General features: G+C 64.8%; 8 protein-coding genes across 8 annotated transcripts; 5 read left to right on the forward strand and 3 right to left on the reverse strand.

Moving 5' to 3' along the window:
- Positions 1 to 505: 505 nt before the first annotated feature.
- V1510DRAFT_133918 (uncharacterized protein) lies at positions 506 to 3,419 on the forward strand. Its single transcript, XM_066930326.1, has 2 exons — positions 506 to 726; positions 758 to 3,419. Exons 1-2 carry the CDS (start codon positions 588 to 590, stop codon positions 3,337 to 3,339), a joined length of 2,721 nt encoding a protein of 906 aa, XP_066788589.1. The 5' UTR covers positions 506 to 587; the 3' UTR covers positions 3,340 to 3,419.
- V1510DRAFT_435283 (Spc24 subunit of Ndc80-domain-containing protein) lies at positions 3,340 to 3,991 on the reverse strand (the record flags this gene model as incomplete). The annotated part of the gene is made up of 1 exon (XM_066935546.1): positions 3,340 to 3,991. Exon 1 carries the CDS (start codon positions 3,904 to 3,906, stop codon positions 3,340 to 3,342), a length of 567 nt encoding a protein of 188 aa, XP_066788590.1. The 5' UTR covers positions 3,907 to 3,991.
- An 87-nt stretch (positions 3,992 to 4,078) lies between these two features.
- V1510DRAFT_417718 (uncharacterized protein) lies at positions 4,079 to 5,171 on the forward strand. The gene is made up of 6 exons (XM_066933999.1): positions 4,079 to 4,286; positions 4,482 to 4,503; positions 4,535 to 4,553; positions 4,586 to 4,737; positions 4,769 to 4,948; positions 4,980 to 5,171. Exons 2-6 carry the CDS (start codon positions 4,482 to 4,484, stop codon positions 5,063 to 5,065), a joined length of 459 nt encoding a protein of 152 aa, XP_066788591.1. The 5' UTR covers positions 4,079 to 4,286; the 3' UTR covers positions 5,066 to 5,171.
- Positions 5,172 to 5,426: 255 nt separating this feature from the next.
- On the forward strand, positions 5,427 to 7,233 carry V1510DRAFT_417721 (uncharacterized protein). The gene is made up of 3 exons (XM_066934000.1): positions 5,427 to 5,930; positions 5,962 to 6,029; positions 6,060 to 7,233. The coding sequence occupies exons 1-3, from the start codon at positions 5,688 to 5,690 to the stop codon at positions 7,048 to 7,050; spliced, it is 1,302 nt and encodes a 433-aa protein (XP_066788592.1). The 5' UTR covers positions 5,427 to 5,687; the 3' UTR covers positions 7,051 to 7,233.
- On the reverse strand, positions 7,101 to 8,992 carry V1510DRAFT_417724 (actin cytoskeleton-regulatory complex protein END3-domain-containing protein). Its single transcript, XM_066934001.1, has 5 exons — positions 8,400 to 8,992; positions 8,271 to 8,347; positions 7,993 to 8,239; positions 7,898 to 7,961; positions 7,101 to 7,865 (listed from the first exon to the last, which is right to left on the reverse strand). Exons 1-5 carry the CDS (start codon positions 8,569 to 8,571, stop codon positions 7,211 to 7,213), a joined length of 1,215 nt encoding a protein of 404 aa, XP_066788593.1. The 5' UTR covers positions 8,572 to 8,992; the 3' UTR covers positions 7,101 to 7,210.
- A 25-nt stretch (positions 8,993 to 9,017) lies between these two features.
- V1510DRAFT_417727 (60S ribosomal protein uL1) lies at positions 9,018 to 9,952 on the reverse strand. The gene is made up of 2 exons (XM_066934002.1): positions 9,742 to 9,952; positions 9,018 to 9,598 (listed from the first exon to the last, which is right to left on the reverse strand). The coding sequence occupies exons 1-2, from the start codon at positions 9,873 to 9,875 to the stop codon at positions 9,079 to 9,081; spliced, it is 654 nt and encodes a 217-aa protein (XP_066788594.1). The 5' UTR covers positions 9,876 to 9,952; the 3' UTR covers positions 9,018 to 9,078.
- Positions 9,953 to 10,748: 796 nt separating this feature from the next.
- Positions 10,749 to 11,621, forward strand: V1510DRAFT_366118 (SURF4 family-domain-containing protein; the record flags this gene model as incomplete). Its single annotated transcript, XM_066931246.1, has 1 exon — positions 10,749 to 11,621. The coding sequence occupies one exon, from the start codon at positions 10,749 to 10,751 to the stop codon at positions 11,619 to 11,621; it is 873 nt and encodes a 290-aa protein (XP_066788595.1).
- A 4,233-nt stretch (positions 11,622 to 15,854) lies between these two features.
- Positions 15,855 to 19,016, forward strand: V1510DRAFT_366130 (PGAP1-like protein-domain-containing protein; the record flags this gene model as incomplete). The annotated part of the gene is made up of 1 exon (XM_066931247.1): positions 15,855 to 19,016. One exon carries the CDS (start codon positions 15,855 to 15,857, stop codon positions 19,014 to 19,016), a length of 3,162 nt encoding a protein of 1,053 aa, XP_066788596.1.
- Positions 19,017 to 19,024: the final 8 nt, after the last annotated feature.

The following is a 19,024-nucleotide window of genomic DNA, read 5'->3' on the forward strand; positions in this document are numbered from 1 at the left end:
CGCGCCGTTGCGCGCACGCGCCGTTGGCCGACCCACGCCCCAGCTCCGCGGCCGACGGCGGCCGCTGCGGCCGCGCCCCGTGCTTGCCGGCCGCGCGCCGGGGAACCTGTCGTCGGCAGGCGTGCGCGGGGGTCGGCCCGTGCCGCGACGCCGATCGCCGTGCGGCTGGCTCTCTACGGTCTGCGCGGCGCCGTCGGCTGGACGCTGTCGGAAGCCTGCGCGGCGGCCGTGTTGCTCGTGCGACCGGGCGCCGGCTGGACCGACGCGGAGCGGTCCCGAGTGCCGGTATCAGGGGTCGTCTGTTGGGGACGTCCGTGCGGCGTGCTTGGTAGATCGCAGGCATGTTTGGTAGATCACAGGCATGTTTGATAGCCCAGATCACAACGTGCATGACGCACACTGGCGGTGCGGCGGCAGGTGTACTACCGCCGCACGGCGTGCGGCGCTGTCCCCCGCGTGGGGTCGTCCTGCCCGGTCCCTAAAACCGTGCCTGGGACGTTTTGTAGTTAAGCTCACGCGAACAGCAACCGCGTCATGACCACGTCGCGGTCCGCGCCTGCATCCACCCGGCCACTTCAGGCGCCGCCATGACAATGTCCGGAACTATTCAGCGCATCGACGACTCTTCTGTCGATCGGATCGCGTCGGCCCAGGTCGTAGTCGACCTGACGACCGCCGTCAAGGAGCTGGTCGAAAACAGCGTGGACGCGCATGCGACGTCCATAGGTAAGCGGCCGACCGGCCGGGCTGACCCCAGACGTGCGGTTCCGGCAAAACGGGCTCGAGGCGTTCGAGGTGGCCGACAACGGCGACGGCATCGCCGAGTCGGACTTCGATGGCGTCGGCCTTCGGCATCACACGTCCAAGCTGCGCACGTTCGAAGACGTGGCCACCGTCAGCACGTTCGGTTTCCGCGGAGAGGCTGTCAGCTCGCTGTGTGCGGTCAGCGCGGGCGTGCAGATCACGACGTGCACGGCGGCGACCGCGCCGCGGGCGACCCGGTTGACGTATGACCAGGCCGGCCGGCTGACGGCGCGGACGCCAACGGCGGGCAAGCAAGGTACGACCGTGACCGTCTCGCGGCTGTTTGACGGCCGGCTGCCGGTGCGTCGCAAGGAATTCGAGAAGAACGCCAAGCGCGAGTTCGGTCGCTGCGTCGCCCTGCTGCAGGCGTATGCACTACTCCGGCTCGGCGTGCGGTTTTCGGTCTCTAACCAGACCGCTGCCGGCAAGCGCACGGTGCTGTTTGCGACAACCGGCGGCAAAACGGTTGGCCAGAACGTGACGAGCCTGTTTGGGGCCAAGGCGTTTGCCGAGCTCATGGAGATTGACGTCAGCGCGACCGTCGAGGCGCATCGGTCAGTGGTGGTTGCCCGCGCGTCCGACGAGAAGTCCGCCAGACTGGTCGGCTACGTGTCGCGGCCAGTGTTCGGCTACGGTCGCGCCGCGAGCGACCGCCAGATTCTGTACGTGAACGGCCGGCCCGTCAACCTGCCGCAGATCTCGCGGTGCGTGAACGAGGTCTACCGGACGTACAACTCTGTGCAGTTCCCAATGATCGTGGCGGATCTGCAGCTACCGCTGGGCTCGTTCGATGTCAACGTGTCGCCGGACAAGCGCACGATTCTGCTCCACGACGAGGCTGAGCTGATCGAGGGACTACGGGACGGTCTGGTCGCGCTGTTCGACCAAGTCACGGACTCAATTCCACTGGCCGAGAGTCAGGCGCTGCTGGCGCCTGGACACGAGCGACCAGCGGGCCGGCTGGTGTCGCGGCTGTCGGGCTACGCCGAGCCGGCCGAACCGGCGTCCGATTCCGAGAGTGAGTCCGAGTCGGGCCAAGACGTGCCGTCGTCGCTGCGGACGCGACTAGGCCGACGCGCGCCTGAATCTTCCAGCCCAGTGCCGACCGAGTCTCCGCGTGCGGAACGCGTGAGCGCGTCGACATTGGCGCAGCTCAGACGGCGGCAGGCGGCGGCAGAGCCACGGACGGTGTCACTGCGGTCTTTTGCTCGGCACGATCTATCGAGCGGGTCTGAAGATGAGGCGGCGAATGCCACGGGATGGACGCGGTCACGACCGCCAAGCAGGCCAGAGGCAGAGGCGCACTCTCCAGAGGTGGAGTCTTCAAAGGCGGAACTCATAGAGGCCGACACCGACGCCGGAGCTGACGCGGATCCAAAGTCTGAGACAGAGGCAGAGGCAGAGGCAGAGGCAGAGCTAGAGCCAGAGTCCGAGCCGGATTTCGAGCCAGAGTCCGAGCCAGAGTCCGAGCCAGGGCCAGAGTCAAACTCAGGGCCAGAGTACGAGCCAGAGTCAGAGTGGGATCAGGAACACGCGCATGAGCACACTCATGAGCACGCCGACGCGCACCGTACCCCTAGTGACACGCTCATGACCGACGCAGAGTCATTTCTGGACACCTCCTTACCACCCACGTCTCCGAGCGTTCAGGCCTCGCCAGCGCCACCATCGACGCCAACGCCGTCTCGGATAGGCTCAAATCCGACCCCGCCGACGTCGGTGCTCCCCACCTCCTCGCTGGATCTGGCCTCTCTCGAGGCGAAGGCTAAGAGATTCTATACACACGACCTGCACACGCGCATAAGCGTCGGCCTCGAGCAAACGCGTGCGTTGATGCAGGCCCAGGCCAGGCCGCGTAAGCGCGCGGCCGTTGACGACGGCGACGATGACGGCGAGCAAAAGCTCGAGCGGCTGGAGATATCCAAACGCGATTTCAAGCACATGCGCATTGTCGGCCAGTTCAATCTCGGATTCATCATCGCGCTGCGGCCGCTGGCGGCCGGGCGCAAGGACCTGTTCATCATCGACCAGCACGCCAGCGACGAAAAGTACAATTTTGAGCGGTACCAGCGCGAGACCGTCATTCAACGGCAGCCGGTGGTCGTCCCTCAGCGGCTGGATCTGACCGCGGTTGAGGAGCTCGTGGTCAGCACACATCGGGACCTGTTCGAGGACAACGGGTTCGGCGTCGCCGTGGACGAGACGGCGCCTGTCGGCGCGCGCGTGGCCATCACGGCGTTTCCGCAGAGCAAGGCCACGTCGTTCACGAGCGCGGACTTTATGGAGCTCGTGCACATGATCAACGAAGCGCCCGGGCTACGGAACGTGCGGTGCTCTAAGCTGCGGGCGATGCATGCTATGCGGGCGTGCCGATCGAGCGTGATGATCGGCAAGCCGCTGGCACGCGACCGAATGAAGCGGATCGTGGAACATCTGGGCGACATGGACAAGCCGTGGAACTGCCCGCACGGACGGCCCACGATGCGGCACCTGGTCGACACCGAGGGCGTGGCCGGGTGGACACTCGATTTGTAATTACATCATATCCCACAGGTAGTTGGCCGTGAAAAAACTGCTGTAGGTTTTGTCGAGCGGGAGCACATGCAGGTCGTTGTTGGCCGAGCGCACGATGGCCTTGGTGAAGTCGCCCATTTCGTCCTTCTCGAACGTGATCCCGAGCGAACGGTAGATCTTGATGAGCAGAATCGTCGAGTCCTGCTGTAGACCGCTCTCGACGGCGTGCACGTCCTCGGCCTCAAGCTGGGCGAGCTGGTCCTTTAACCGCGCGAGCGAGGCCTCGGTGTTGTGGTGCGCGGCCTCGAGGTCGTTTATAGTCTTGGCCAGGCCGAACTTCTCGCGCTCGAGCTCGTCCATGCGGCGGGAATGCGCATCGCCGGCATCGGCCGCGTTGAGCTGGCCGGCAGATTTCGCTAGGTCGAGCTGGCGCGCGAGCGAGCGCAGGATGTCGTGCTGGTGGTCGCGCTCGACCTCGCGCGCCGAGTCGAGGATGCGCAGGTGCTCGTCGATGCGCGCGATAGTCTGCACATCGGGCTTGATGTGGAAGTTGCCCACGGTCTGGCTGACGAGGGCCTGGGTCGACATGGCTGGGGAGCAGAGGGCGGACGCGTTGTTGATATAGGTTGCCGGGGCAACGCGTTGCCCCGGCAACTGTTGCCAGGGCAACGCGTCCCCGAGCCGCACTCTGTGCGGCTGTTTACGTCGCGTTGCCATGCCAACCGCGCTGCCGCCGTGCCACCTGCGGCTGCAATCGCACCAGCAGCGCGACGCTTAGCGCCGTAGCCGTCGCGCCCGGAGGCACCGGCTGGGACTTTGATCTGCTGGCCGGATCGCTGCCACCAGATTGCCGAAGCTGGAAGAAAACACCCAGACGACGAGTGACTCGGCCACCACTGCAAGATCGGCCGTCGAGCGACGACCAGAGAAGAACCGAGACGAACGAGCGAACGTGAGATTGCGATCAGGTACGCACGCAGCGCGGGCGGACCGAGCGGGCCGAGACAGCCGAGCGAAACGCCGAACGATCGCCGGAACGCGGAGACACCGCCGCGGACGGTGGGATCGTGGCCGGCGCCGTGCCGCCGGAAGGGCCGGGCGCAGCGACCAGCGGTTGACCAGAGCCCGCCGACCGCCCCAGACCGCACTCTGCTAACCTCCAGATGCCCTCAGACAACCTGCCATGTAAGTGTTCCTCCGACTTTGCTGACCCCAGACGCCGCCGATGCGGAGATGTACGTACAGCGCCGTCCGCCGCTAACGCCAGATCGCTCCGGCCCGCAGAGCTTGACATCCTCCGCCGGCAATTTGAGCGCGAGGGCCAGTTTGTGTCGATCCAGACCAAGTTCAACTACGCGTGGGGCCTGATCAAGAGCACCAAGCAGCCCGAGCAGACGCTCGGCGTGCGGTATCTCACAGGCAAGTACTGTCGTGACTGCGCTGACGCCAGAGATCTTCCGGGACGCGCCGGAGCGCCGGCGCGAGTGTCTCTACTACCTGGCGCTCGGGAACTTCAAGCTGGGCAACTATGTTGAGGCCCGCCGGTACAACGACCTGCTGTTGGAGCGCGAGCCCAACAACCTGCAGGCGCGCAGCCTGAACAAGCTGATCGACGACCGTGTCGCGCGAGGTACGTGGTTGGTGACGCCGCTGACCGCCAGAGGGTTTGGTCGGAATGGCAATTATCGGTGGCGCTGTGGCGCTCGGCGGCGTGCTGCTGGGCACGCTGCTCAAGCGCCGCCGGTGAGGCCCCGTCGCCGTCCGGACGGTCGTGCCTCTGTGGCACGCCGTGCAGCGCTGGCTAGACCGGCGCCGGCCGTAGGCCGCCGTTTGAATACATCTCCGCACGTCCACGACGGGCGCGGCGCCGGGCGTGACGCGCCGCGCCGCGTCTCCTGGCTGGCGGCAAATTACCGCCAGCGCGTAGTCGCAATATGTAGCCGCATCATATAGCCGCATCATATAGCCGCATCATATAGCCGCATCATATAGCCGCATCATATAGCCGCATCATGCTGCCGCATGTAGCCGCAGCATATAGCCGCCATTGCCGCACGTACGCCGCCGCCCGTAGCGATCCGCCCGCCGCCGCGCGTCCGCCCGCCGCCGCCCGTCCCGCGTCGCCTTCCGTCGCCCTCCCGGCCCCGGCGCGGCGTGGTTTGGCAAAAAGCCCGAGCCAGCGTTGTTCTGTGGACCGGCTCACCACTTCAAAGTAAACCACCACACGATCGACAGCGCGACAGCAGCGCGAAGCCACCACGCGACAGCCAGCGCACCAGACCAGCAGCCAGCCGGGACCAGGACCGGCAGACGATCAGGCCAGCGACGAGCGCAGCCAGGGGCCGTGTACGGCACGAGAGCAGCAAGCGATGGACCGGGACTCGGCCAGCGGACACGCGGCCGGCGCAGACGAAACTGCGCCGCCGGGATACGAGGCGGTCGCCGGACGGGTGTCGGACGTCAGCGGGCACACGGGCGCGAGTGAGCGCGGCGACAGCGACAGCGACGACGTGCTCGTGCTGTGCCACGGGTGCCAGAACCAGTTCTACGTGGCCAACCCGCCGGCGATGCCGCTGGTGTGCCAGCGGTGCGGCGGCGACTTTTGCGAGATGGTACGGGCTGTCACGGACGCGCTGACCCCAGATCGAGGACGACGACGGCCAGGCGTTCTACTCCGAGAGTGGCGGCGAGGACGACGAGGACGAGGAAGAGTACGGCTGGCCTGGGCATGCTGACGACAGGCACATGCACAATGTCATGGGCGTCATGCAGATCATCCAGTCGGTCATGGGCAACAACCGGCCGATCCGGCTCCCGGCCGACGGCGACGAGCCCGCCGACGCCGACATCGACGACTATCCGGGCATGCGGCGGCCGCAGCCGCCGTCAAGCGACACGTCCCGCGGCTCCGGGCCCACGCTGCCGTCGCTCGGTTCCGGCCTCGGCCGGTTCGGCAACTTCGAGTTCGACTTTTCGACCGCCGGCGTCCCCGGCCGCGGCCACGCCGAGGTCTCGTTCGCGCCCGTCGGGGAGGACGGCGAGTCGCGGCGCAGCCGGCCGCCGCACCCGATGGAGCAGCTCTCGCGGTTCCTGCAGCAGACGTTTGCCGGCCTCGGCGCCGACGGCGGCCCGTACACGGCCGGCGCCGGCGGCGGCGTCGGCCTCGGCGGCGCCGGCGCCCACGGCGAGACGACGTTCGGGCCCAACTCCGAGGCCGTCTCGCAGATCTTTGGCCGGATCTTCAACGTGCAGGGCAACCCGCAGGACTACGCATGGTCGCAGTCGGACCTGGACCAGATCATCACGCGGCTCATGGAGCAGACGCAGTCGGAGCGCGTGCTGTCGCCGGCGGCGGCCGATGACATCTCGGCCCTGCCCGTGGTCAAGATCACGCCGGAGATGATCGAGGGCTGGCCGGACTGCGCGATCTGCAAGGACGCGTACGAGGTCGGCGACGAGGTCAACCGGCTGCCGTGCGACCACTTTTTCCACGCGGCGTGTATCAAGCACTGGCTCGAGATCTCGGACTCGTGCCCGATCTGCCGGAAGAGCATCTCGACGCACACGGACGGGGCCGGGCCGGCGGGCGAGACGGGCGCGGCCGCGGACACGGCCACAGGCACGGCCACGGACACGGCCACCACCGCCGCAGGCAGCGCCGCCACGGCCACCACCGCCTCCACCGCCCCCGGGGACGCCTCCACCGCCCCCCCGCCCGCGCCACTCGACTAGTGGCTGTATTCTTTGTCTTTTTGTCTACGGCGCATGCATCCGCACGGAGCTTTTTGAAATGCTTTACTTGACTACCCGATATATCTCTATCCTCCTGTACCGCGGCAGCCTCTGCCGCCCCGAGATCTCTGTGAATATATCATGACATATCCCCGGGCGCCTAGCTGCTCTTCTCGCGCTCGATCTCCTGGTACAGCCGGTTGAGCTCGGCCTGCTTCTGGTTGGCGAAGCCCTCGAACGCGTCGATCTGCTGCTTGAGCACGTCCAGGTCGCCGCGGATGCTCTCGACGTTGACCTTGCGGCGGCCGCCGGTCTCGCCGTTGCGCGTCTTCTGCACCTCGCGCAGCTTGTACTCGTACATGAGCTCGTACTCATGGCGCACGAGCGACGACTTGGAGTCGCGGCCGGTCTTGTCGCGGCGCCGCCGGGCGGCCGCCTCGGCCCGCTCGAGCTGCTCCTCGACGTCGGCCAGCTGGCGCTTGAGCCGCACCTCCTCCCAGTCCGTGTCCTTGGTGGCCGAGAAGTCCGTGCCGGCGGGCGAGTAGCTCGTCTTGCTCGACGAGATGCCTAGCCGCGTCAGGTACGAGTCCGCGAACGCCGACTTTTTGGTCGTCGGCGGGTCTGCGAACCGCGCCCGCGCCGGCTGCGCCGTCGTCAGGTCGTAGTCGATCTCCGAGCGCTCGAACGTGGCCCGCAGCGACGCGGGGATGTTGCGCGGCACCCGCACGCCCTTGTCGCGGTTGTTGAGGATGTGCAAGAACGCGAGCGCCTGATCCTTGCCGATCGCGCGGTCCGAACGCGGATTGACGAGGTTCCTGGGGTTAGCACGTTCGCGACGTGCACATACCATGCCGAGCGCAGGTCCGTCTCGGGCACGTTCAGTGTGCCGTAGAGCTCTGCCATCGAGTCGACTGCCGTCAGCGCCGCCACGCGCGTACTTACATGACACCTGGCCCGACCGGTCGCAGTTCGCCGTAAACACCGAGTCGTACGTAGCCTTGTCCGACGGCGACATGTACCAGTCGAAGTCCGACGATAGGCCGTTCGGCACGTCGTCGTCATCGTCGTCGTCGTCCACCTGTCCGAGTCCGCTCGTACCCGTCTTGAGCGCCTGGTTGGCCTGAATCAGGTGGCTTTTGGACGCCGGGATTAGCCAGTCCGGCAACGTCTTGGGCACGTCGCGGAGGTTCTTTCGTCAGCGCGCCCGCAACACCACGTACCTGGTTGATGAGGTCAAAGATGATGCGCATGGCAATGCAAAACTCCTCAAAGTCGAGGTTGCCGTCATTGTCGACGTCTGGCCGTCAGCGTACCGCCCCGTCTGTCCCGGTCTTTCCGCGTGTGCATACCTGCCAGGTCCCAGATCTTCTCGAGCTGCGTGTCGTTCAGCTTCGAGTTTTTCAGCACTGGCGCCGCCCGGTCACCCGACAGCAGCCCATTCTGCGGGTTCAGCCCGGAGAAGATTTCCCAGTACTTGGTGATCTCCCACTCCTCAAACTTGTTGCTCGACAGCTGGGCCATGGTCGGTGGCTTGGTCGTCGGCGGTGATAATCTCGAACGGGTCTAGATGGGTCGCGCGAACGCAGTCAATCGGCACCCGCTGTAGTCGTCCGCAAGCTCGCGCTGCCGGTGGGGTCGTGGGTGGGGTCTCTGTCTCGCTGCCAGCCAGCGGAAGCAATCGAGATGGGCGTGGGGAGATCTGCCGTCGTCTTGACAACTAGGGAGCAATTCGATACCAATCCAACCAAACGATGGTCGCAAACAACGAGCGACGCACGGACGTGTCTGGAGCTTCCCAAAGGCGTGCGCGGGATGCTGTAGTCGAACGGCCGCGACGTGAGTACTCTGAACACGGTTGCTGCGGTCGGCCCGGCTGCTAGCTGCGTTGGGCGGCCTATCGGGGGCAGGGTTGGGAGCTGACTCAGATCCTACGTAAGCCGGGGTCGTCCGCTACGGGTGAACACGTCTAATCGAAAAACTTTTGCAGAGCACTAGTATTTGTCTATTTTACACGAAAAGTAGGCGCATCTAGTAGATTCTGAACGAGGGGCCCATGGTCGACTTGATGACCAGCGAGCCAACGTTCTGCCAGTTCTTCTTCAGGAGCGAGACCAGGAAGTTCGAGGCGATCATGATCTGGGTGACCAGCTGGTCCTCCTCCATGTCGACGTTGCCGACGGCAACAGCCAGGCAGAGAACCTTCTTCAGCTGGAACTTGACGGTCGACTTGACCTCGTTCATCTTGCCGTAGAGGTCGTCCGAGTGCGACACGGGGGTCGGGAACTTGCCGGCCTTCGACAGCTGGGGTCCGAGAAGACGGGGAACCTGCTTGATAAGAACCTCAGAAGCAATGAAAGCATTGTACTTCTTGGCGAGCTTCTTGATCAGCTTCTTGTTCTTGTTGAGCTTCTTCAGGTCCTCAACCGACATGGCGTCGACGCCAATCTGCTTGGCACGGTCGACGTCGTGGGCGTCACCGAAGACACAGATGGTCATGTTGGGACGGGGGACCTGGGGAAGCTTGACGGTACCCGAGAAACGCTTGTCTCTGAAGATTGTTAGCACGGCCTGCGATTTGGCGACAGTAGAGAATTGGGACCCTAGCAGGCGACGCAGCCGGCAACTGACAGTACTGCTGACCGGTCTGTTCGCCCACTCATCGCGCTCCTGCTCCCCGTCTGCAGCACATACCTCTGGGTGTCGTAGTTCTTGAGTCCGACCTGGAGCTCGACAGTCTCCAAGAAGTTACGCTTCTTGGTGTTCTCCGAGTAGTCCAGGAGGGAACGAACGTTGCCACGGACGCCAGCGACGGTGATCTTCGACATTTTGATTGTTTTATGTATTTATTTGTATAAATAAATCCGTCTCCCAAGCGAGTGAATCGTTTGGTATTCCGTAGTAAGTTGAAAAAGAAAGGTGCAACAAATTTTGAGATCGTGTATATACAGAGGTCTGTGCCCGCCGCCACGGCGTAGCGTTTGGCGGTGGGAAAAAGCAGTCACAAGTGGAACACCAACACATTGTTAGGGTTTACCGTGCAGCTAGGGCTAGTGCAGCCATATAGCTGGCACGGTTATTCAGGGGCTGCGCTCCCGCTGCCCTGCTCAGTAACCCGGCCGCAGTCGCGGCCGCAGTGACCACATTGGGGGGACGCCAATCCGGACCCAGTCCGGACCCGGGTCCTCAGCGCGTAACTGCAGCGTCACACGGGCATAACGCTCGCTTTTAGTGTGCCACGGACGGTCGTAACCGAAAACGAGTGGCCACGACCGCCCTACGGTTAACTGCGAGCGCTGCAGCATGCCGAGTCCCAAATCTGTGACCCATCAGTGACCCCACGGTGACCCGCTCGTTATAGCCGTCTGGCCACGTTCAACCGGCTCCGTCAACTTCTGTTCTTTCAACAAACACTCGACCGGATCGACTGCAGCGAGCCCGCGGCGGTCAGTCAGATATCAATCCAGCCCCCTTCAAATCCTCCCGGCCGACCCACGCGCAGAGCGTAGGCACCCAGCTCGGCCTTCATCTCGCGCCCGCACAGGGGCGTCCACCGTCAGTCGCACGGTCAACAGCGCGAAGCGAGCGCAAAATCAGAACCAGCGCAGTTCTTCGCGCGCCTGATTGACGATCGGGTGATATTGAGTCTTCCCTTTGTCAGCATGTCTATCCGCGGCACCGCGTCGCGGCAGTTTCATTCGATGCCGATGTCGGTCTCGTCACGGCCATCCAACGCGGCCACGTCTGACCCGTCGCCGCTGGACGCGATCCGCAAGCAGACCAACCGGATCGAGGACATCCTAGACACCATGGCCGGTCCGATCAAGCCATACCTGCCCGCGATCGGCCGGTTTCTGATCGTGGTCACGTTCATTGAGGACGCCATCCGGATCGTGTCGCAGTGGTCCGACCAGGTCTTTTATTTGGTCAACTACCGCAACAACCCCAAGTTCATCGTCGTGCCGTTCCTGTTTATCAACGTCACGGCCATGCTCGTCGGCTCGGCCCTGGTCATTGTGCGCAAGCACTCGCTCTGGGCTGTGTGCTCGCTGCTTGGCGTCGTCGTCACCCAGGCAATTGGCTACGGCCTGCTCTTTGAGCTCAACTTCTTTTTGCGCAACCTTTCGGTCATCGGCGGCCTGCTGATGGTGCTCAGCGACTCTTTTGTGCGTACTCGCATGACCTTCGCCGGCCTGCCCAACATCGACGAGAAGGACAAGCGCGAGTACTTCCAGCTCGCCGGCCGCGTGCTGCTGATCTTTCTCTTCGTTGGCTTTATCTTCAGCGGCGAGTGGAGCATTGCGCGTGTGTTCATCTCGATCGTGGGCTTTGTGGCCTGCATCATGGTCGCTGTCGGCTTCAAGGCTAAGCTCAGCGCCATGCTGCTTGTCGTCATCCTCAGCATCTTCAACGTCCTCATCAACCACTACTGGACCTACTCCACTGGCCACCCGAACCGCGACTTTCTCAAGTACGAGCACTTCCAGACGCTGTCCATTGTCGGCGGCCTGCTGCTGGTCGTCAACACCGGCGCCGGCAAGCTCTCGATCGACGAGAAGAAGAAGATCTACTAGGCGCACATCGGCCTGTGCCGCCGCCCGCGCATCCGTCTGTGCGCGCCCCATGGCCGTGGGCGTGCGGACGTCCGACAAAACTCACGAGGCGGTCTGTACGAAATAGTTGACGTCAGAAATACATGCCCAGTTAGGCTACATCGGCTGCGACGCCGTGCCCCTGTGTAGACCCCGCCGCGATGGCTCCAGTCGCAGCGCCAAGAACCTCCGTCCGCTCGCCCGCGCAGCGCCGGCCGCTCGTGCCGCCATCTGGACGCCAATTAGGGGTGCCGGGCAGCTCCCGGCGGCCAAGAGTCCAGCGTTCTGACCTAACTTCCTCCCAAGGCTCGGCTCACGTAGGTCGCTGCCAAGCCGGCGACGGGCTGGCGACGTTGCCCGCGCGAGCAATCGATGACCGCTGCGGGTCGCCAACGGGCGACCCGCCGCTACGCTCAACGCTGATAAAAATAGCACCCGCGGTAGTGTCGGCACGACAGCGTGCCAGCACGACACTCCAGGGCCCAGCCAGCCACGGCACGGCACCCGCCCACCGGCAGCAACATGCGGTAGTCGGCGCTCGGCCGCCGGCTAGACTCGCTCGAACAAGCGCCCGACGGCTTTCTAGTGCCGATCTAGTAGTTTGTGTCCGCATGCGCGCCGATCTAGTGGCCACGAGCCGCACGCGGCTAGCGCGTCGTCATTGTTAGTCAGACGAACGCCTCCGAATAGATGCGGCGGCGCGAACTATCCGCCGCGGTTACGCGCGTGAGGACGTCCGCACAGCTGGCAGCCGTCAAATCTCTGCAAGTAGCCTTCTCTAAGCAGCTGTAAGCGATCGCGCTGTCCGGCGTGACGGGCGTCAAGACGCCGGTAGCAGGCAGCTAAAAATAGGCTCGTTAAGCGGCCGACGCCGGCAGCGACTACAGTGCCGGTCGCAGGTCGACGCCGAAAGGGGAGTGCCAAGCTAACGGCGAGGGGGGTGGGCCACGTTCGGCGCGGCGAACGGTCGCGGTGCCTGCCCAGCGACATGTGCCGACCGGCCGCGTGCGGGCGCCGCCTGCCACAAGACTGGTCGGCGGTAGTCGTCGCCGGCCGCCGCACATGCGGTGGGGCTACTGGCAGCCGCCAGTGCGCAGTAGTGTGACCGTACCTGAGTGTTAATTTGTCCAGACGGCAAGGGGACGGGCTCGGACGGATGCCGGCCCGCCGCCGCGCCGCCTGATTAGAGAACCCATGTCGATGGTCGGAGGAACATCGCGCGAGCACGGCATCCGCGGCCGTGACCGGGACCACCGGCGCCGCCAGTGACGTCTTCCGGCAGGCCACCAGTGTGCGCCAATGGGCCGGTCGCCCACGATGGCGGCCGCCAGCGCGAAAGCGTTAGCGCATGCGACCCAGGCCTTTGTTGATATCGTGACGGCTGGTCAAACGCGCAAAAGAGTTTGACATCATACCTGTTTGCCCCCGTTTATCAGCAAGATATATAGGGCGAGCGCCATGCAGCCCGATTGCGCGAGCTAAGCATTGTTTTGGGGGGCATCTCGTCCGACGACGGTCGCCCGTATCGGCCGCCCACATTGCACCCGTATCGCGGCGCGACGACCGGCGCCGTCCACGCACTCGATTGACACTCCCCCCCCCCGGAGCGGCGACGGTCGGCACCGTTGGACGCGGCCGCGACTACCGGCGGCTAGTCGCCTGCCGCCAGGAGCGATCGAGCTCGCCCTGCCACCGGTTCTGCAGTCAGATCTATTTTTGGGCTACTGCTCAACGTTCTGAACCTTCGCACGCAGTCACAAGGGCACTAGCCATATCGGGAGTTAACTCACTGTCGGCTACACTAAAGAAGGATAAGATAGTGTTTGCTGTCTCACTTTAGTGCGTCGGCAGGTCTCACGATATCATGACCTCATAGGGGTCCGGCAGACGTCGGCACAGATGCGGGCAACGACCGTCCGCGGGGCTGGCATACAGCAGGTGGTGTGTGCGTGTGCGCACGTCCTGTGCGTGTGCGCGCGGCGCTTACTCGGGCGCGCGGGCGCGCACAGTCGCCGCGGCGGGCTGTTGAGCTCGGGTCGGAGTACGAGTTTAGGAGTACGATAGGGCCGCCGTACGTGAACTAGAGAGCGCGACCTAGCCCAGAGTCGAACACGCCCCCCTGTAAAGCTCTGTAGCACAGAACCTTATGCAGGCGTCTGCATATGCGCACGCATTCGATTGGCGCCCGCTGCGTGCAGGCTAGCGCGGACCCGCGCGAGCGCCCACGGTGCGAGAAGTGCTTTAAGGTTTGGTACCTTATTTTTAGGGCTTGCAATGTTGGGCTTAGCGCATGCGGTCTATGTTTAATTTTAGCCGCATCTTGACCCAGCGCGGCCTGGCAGGCTCTTCTGAATTTCGGTATGGTGTTTGGTCTGTTAGCCGCATGGGCGTGCAGACGGGTAAAATTCAAAAATAGCCGTGCCGTACTCAAAGTTCGCCGTGGTATGTCGTTAATCGCGCTGGCGGAGGTGCCAGCGGGCGTCTGGGGATGAGTGCCCATATAAATATGGTCCGCGCCGCCAGCAGGTCGCTATCGCTTCCCCGATTACCGGTACGTGCGCGAACTGTCAGCCTTGCCATGTCGCCCGCCAACGTCCGCCTCGACCCACCGGACGTGCCGGCCATGACGGCCCACATCGGCCAGGCCCGGCTGGACGACATCCTGCGCGCGACCGACGTGGTCTACCGTGAGATCCTGCTGTCGGTATGTGGGCGCGGCCGCCGAGCTGACTCCAGGTCTTTTGCGCGCTGTACGGAATCCCCGAGCCGCCGGTCCAGCGGCTGGGGTCGGCGCACCTGATGCGCATGCGCGACCCGCTCGTGCGCGGTCTGCAGCGGTCGATAGCGCGGCTGTCGTAGGCAGCGCACTTGCATTTGTATCCTAGGCAATCGACTCTTGCGCAGAGCGCGACCCATCACGTGCGCTACACGTGACCCGGCCACTTCGCAACCCCAGCCTGGCGCGTAGTGCGCGCGGCCATTCGGCGCCACGCACCGCCACGCGCCCCGCGCCGCACCTGCAGGCCGCGTCGTCTCCAGCCACCGAGCCATAGGCCGCGTACCCCCCGTCCTCTCTGCGCTCGGCGCGCGATCCACGTGGAGCGCCGCCGCGCAAGGGCATGACCGGGCCCGCACACGCGTGGTCCGGTGCTGTCGCCAGCGCGGCCCCGCGCGCCGTGTCGGGCGGGCTCTGCGACGGTGACGGCGCTGCGGCACGACGCCGGACGCTGTGGCACTCGTGGCTCGCCCCGGGCAGCTGTGGCTCGCCGCGGCAGCGGCCGTGGCGGCCGGCGTCGGCCGCTGCGCGGCACCGCCGCGCGCGCCACACCTCCGCTAAGTCCACGCGCTCACACCAGCCACCCATGCAGCGCTAGGCCAGTTCCATACAGCTGTGGGCCACATTCGTCCCAATCGGGCAACCGACTGTACCCAAACGTCGTAGTACGCTATCGATCGCACACATTTAAGGTTCTGGGTCCAAAAAACGAAAAAAGGGCGGCCAAACGAAACACTACGCCGCGGACGCCTATATTCACGGCGGATATCGACCGCGAAGCCGGCCCCCAAAGGTTTCGACCGCAAGACACTTGGCCCGAGCCCAGGATCGCCTGAGGCTTCTGCAGAACACACGCGCGCATCGGCTGCAGTACCGTTGGGTGCAGATTGGCGCTGCACGAACAACAAGCGGCGACGCAACCCGCCGACCACCGACCGGGCAAGTGGAGAAACCGCCCGTTCCCGGCACCGATCGCAGACGCACGCGCCTTGCGACGTCAGGTAGGTCGCGGCAGACGCGCCCGCGCTATCCGCACCCGTTCGCGCAGCCCGGCTGACCGCCAGATGATCCTCGGCTGGCGCGCTTGGTAGAGCCCGTCCAGTCTCGAGAGCCCCCGCGGCGCAGCACGTGCGGCCCGAGCCGCGCGCTGCCGCTCCCGGACCACCCGGCTCGCTCCCGGCGTCTCCGCGCGCCCCTGCTTCCCGGCCGCGCCTGTCCGGCCGCCCCGCCGGCTGCCCGCGCCCGACCCGCCCGGCCTCGATCCGAATCGTTCGGGTTTGGCCTGTGGACGCCCTCCGCGCCTCCCCGCGCGCCCGTTAGCCGGCGCGACACGCACGCTGCCTGCGCGGCGACCCCCGGCGCCGCCCGCGCCGCCCCGGCCGCCCGCGGCGGACACATGCGTCTGCGCTTCGGCGCCCGCAATTGACCACGCGCCCCGCATGGCCGGCACCAGCAAAAATACGCTCAAGGGCCCGGCCCGGCTCGCACAGCACCGCCTGCTGAGCCAGCATGGCAGCTTCCTAACCATCGTCGTCACCGTGCTCTCGACTGTGTTTGTGTCGTGCATTCTCGGCGCGTTCTTGACCAAGCAGACCGATCAGCGCGGCTGCCAGATGTCGTACATGTACCCGTCATATGCGCGCATCAAGAGCTTCGACAGCAAGTACACACGGTTCGCGTCCAAATACTCGCTGTACCTCTACCGCGAGCAAACAATCGACCGTACGGTTGAGCCCGATGGCATCCCGGTGCTGTTTATTCCCGGCAACGCAGGCAGCTACAAGCAGGCGCGCGCAATCGCAGCCGAGTCCGCGCGCCAGTACTACGACAAGATCCGGTCCAAGGGCCTGGACGAGGATAAGGGCGCCAAGAATCTAGATTTCTTCACGGCGGACTTCAAGGAAGACTTTACGGCGTTCCATGGGCGCACAATGCTCGACCAGGCCGAGTACCTCAACGACGCAATCTCGTTCATCTTATCGCTGTACGAGACGCCGCCGCCCGGCGCGCCGGACAGCTACGTGCCGCCGCGGTCGGTGATTCTGGTCGGCCATTCGATGGGCGGCATCGTCGCGCGCACGATCCTGACGCTGCCCAACTACCGTGCAGACTCGGTCAACACGATCCTGACGCTGTCCGCACCGCACATTGTCCCGCCGGCGACGTTCGACTGGGACATCGTTCACATCTACAAGAAGATCAACAAGTACTGGCGCGAGTCGTACTCGGAGAAGCTTGTGGGCCGCAACCCGCTGGCGTCGGTGTCGCTGATCTCGATCGCCGGCGGCAAGCTCGACCTGATCGTGCCGTCAGACTACACGACGATCTCGTCGCTGGTCCCGTCGAGCAATGGCTTCACCGTGTTCACATCGACGATGCCTAACGTGTGGACGTCGGCAGACCACCTGTCGATCGTGTGGTGCGACCAGCTGCGCAAGGCGATTGCGCGCGCGCTGCTCAACGTGGTCGACGCGCGCGAGCCCACCAAGACCAAGAACCTGGCCACGCGCATGGGCGTCTTCCGCGACACGTTCCTGACCGGGCTCGAGGGCCACAGCCAGCAGGCGCTGCAGCTGTCGGCGGTCAAAGACACGCTGCTGAAGGTGCAGGACTCGCCCGGGCTCTATCTGTCGAACGACAACCGGCGGCTGGTGCTGCGGTCGTTCGGCAAGACCAAGCAGCCGCGGGTGCACCTTTTCCCGATTCCGAAGGACGCCGCCGCGGCGGACGACCTGTTCAGTATCCTCACCGGCCAGAAGCTCGAGCTCGACGGCAAGGACCAGCGGGTCGACGTCCTGCTCTGCGAGGGCGCCCGCGACAAGGCCGCGTTCTCGCCCGGCGAGTTCAACAGCATCATCGACCTGTCCAAGGACGACGCCAAGGCTCTGAGCTTCGCGTGCACGAACGCGGCCGCCGACACGATCCCGCTGCCGGCTTCGACGGCTGGCGCAAAGTACCCGCACGGCGGCGACACGTTCTCGTACCTGCAGTACCGGCTGGACGACCTGGCCCGGTACAGCTACGTGGCCATCGTGGACTCGTTCACGACGCCGTCGCTGGGCTTTCTGACGGCCGAGATCGTCAACCAGACGTCGTACAAGTACGAGATCGACATGTCGGTGCCATCACTGCTGGCCGGCGGCGGCCACGTGCGACTGCCGGCGCAGCGGCCGGGCTTTGTCGAGATCTCGACCAAGGCTCTGTCGAGCAGCATGGTCTCGTACACGCTCGAGCTGCCGTCGCAGGTGTGCGGGTCGCAGACCAAGCTGTTCCAGCCGCTGGTCCGCCAGTTCATCACCGAGCCGCACGAGTCCAAGTACTTCCCCAACGCCGAAAAGGTCGGCGTCAGCTTCCACGGCTCGGCGCCGTACGTGCCGATCATCCACCTGAACGGCAAGACGCAGAACACGCTCAAGTTCCAGATCTGGATGGACCCGTCGTGCGGCACGTCCCAGGACGTCTACCTCTCGGTGGACTACTTCGGCAGCCTCGGCAACGTGGTGCTGCGGTACCGCAGCGCGATCGCGGCGCTGCCGCTGGCGGTCGCCGCCATAGTCATGCTCATCCAGTTCAACACGTACGACACCGACGGCGTCTTCATGAGCTTCGGGTCCGGCCTCGAGGTGTTCATGACCAAGGCGCTGCCCATCCTGATGGCCGTGTCGTGCGTGCTGGTGATCGTGCTGTCGCAGGTGACGCCGATGTCGAACCTGCCGTTCATCGAGCCGGACGACCAGGTCGTCGCCGAGACGCTCAAGCAGAAGCTGCCGCTGTACCGGCAGATCACCAACAACGAGATGTTCCTGGGCCTGACCGAGTGGTACCTGTGCCTGCTGGCGCCGCTGTTCTTTGCCGTGGCCTCGGCGCTGTGCGTGGGCGTGTACTACGCGACGGTGGCGCTGCTGACGGCGGTCGCGTGGACCGTGGACCGCGTCAGCCAGGTGTCGGTGCGGTGGCCCAGCTGGCGCCCGCGCCGTGCGGCGCCGCCGGAGCCCGCCCGCACAGAGCCCGCGGCCGCAGCCCCGGCCGGCTCCCGCCGGCTCTTCACCTCGCTCTTTCTGCTGCTCTCGGTCTCGCTCTTCGTGCCGTACCACTTTGCCTACGTCGTCGGCTTCCTCGTGCACACCAACACGTGCATCCGCTCGCTGCGCGCCCGGCCCGGCCAGCCCCCGGCGCTCTCGGCCAACTTCACCAACTTCGCCTTCTCCGTGCTCATGCTCATGATCTGGGTCCTGCCGGTCAACATCCCGCTGCTCGTCGTGTGGATCCACAACCTGTCGGTGCGCTGGAACACGCCGTTCTCGTCGCACCACAATCTGCTCTCGATCATGCCCATCATCCTGCTCGTCGAGCGCATGATCTCTGGCAAGATGATCCCGCGCGTCACGAGCCGGTCGCAGATCGTGACCAAGGTTCTGCTGCTCTACATCATCATCTACGCATGCCTGCACGGCGTGCTCAACGCCTACTGGCTCCATCATCTGCTCAACATCTTCTCTGCATGGCTGTTTGTGGTCTACCTCGAGTCGGGCAAAGACCGCACCACCGTGGGGTCCAACCTGAAGGAGTATCTGGACCGCAAGTTCGACAAACGGCCGTAGCCCACACG

The sequence above is a fragment of the Dipodascopsis tothii genome (genome assembly GCF_038497935.1).
Source record: "Dipodascopsis tothii strain CBS 759.85 unplaced genomic scaffold V1510scaffold_17, whole genome shotgun sequence".
In the NCBI taxonomy this organism is placed as follows: Eukaryota; Fungi; Ascomycota; class Lipomycetes; order Lipomycetales; family Lipomycetaceae; genus Neoaidaea; species Neoaidaea tothii.

Excerpts from the sequence above, each read along its gene's own strand:
- V1510DRAFT_133918 (XM_066930326.1), top strand. The coding sequence starts at position 588 with ATGACAATGTCCGGAACTATTCAGCGCATCGACGACTCTTCTGTCGAT. Across the intron at positions 727-757 it reads CGCGCATGCGACGTCCATAG|ACGTGCGGTTCCGGCAAAAC; the intron begins GTAAGCGGCCGA and ends GGCTGACCCCAG.
- V1510DRAFT_417718 (XM_066933999.1), top strand. The coding sequence starts at position 4,482 with ATGCCCTCAGACAACCTGCCAT. Across the intron at positions 4,738-4,768 it reads CGGCGTGCGGTATCTCACAG|AGATCTTCCGGGACGCGCCG; the intron begins GCAAGTACTGTC and ends CGCTGACGCCAG. Across the intron at positions 4,949-4,979 it reads CGACGACCGTGTCGCGCGAG|AGGGTTTGGTCGGAATGGCA; the intron begins GTACGTGGTTGG and ends GCTGACCGCCAG.
- V1510DRAFT_417721 (XM_066934000.1), top strand. The coding sequence starts at position 5,688 with ATGGACCGGGACTCGGCCAGCGGACACGCGGCCGGCGCAGACGAAACT. Across the intron at positions 5,931-5,961 it reads GCGGCGACTTTTGCGAGATG|ATCGAGGACGACGACGGCCA; the intron begins GTACGGGCTGTC and ends CGCTGACCCCAG. Across the intron at positions 6,030-6,059 it reads GACGACGAGGACGAGGAAGA|GCACATGCACAATGTCATGG; the intron begins GTACGGCTGGCC and ends TGCTGACGACAG.
- V1510DRAFT_417724 (XM_066934001.1), bottom strand. The coding sequence starts at position 8,571 with ATGGCCCAGCTGTCGAGCAACAAGTTTGAGGAGTGGGAGATCACCAAG. Across the intron at positions 8,348-8,399 it reads GAAGATCTGGGACCTGGCAG|ACGTCGACAATGACGGCAAC; the intron begins GTATGCACACGC and ends GCTGACGGCCAG. Across the intron at positions 7,962-7,992 it reads CCGGTCGGGCCAGGTGTCAT|TCGACTCGATGGCAGAGCTC; the intron begins GTAAGTACGCGC and ends CGCTGACGGCAG.
- V1510DRAFT_417727 (XM_066934002.1), bottom strand. The coding sequence starts at position 9,875 with ATGTCGAAGATCACCGTCGCTGGCGTCCGTGGCAACGTTCGTTCCCTC. Across the intron at positions 9,599-9,741 it reads AAGAACTACGACACCCAGAG|AGACAAGCGTTTCTCGGGTA; the intron begins GTATGTGCTGCA and ends AACAATCTTCAG.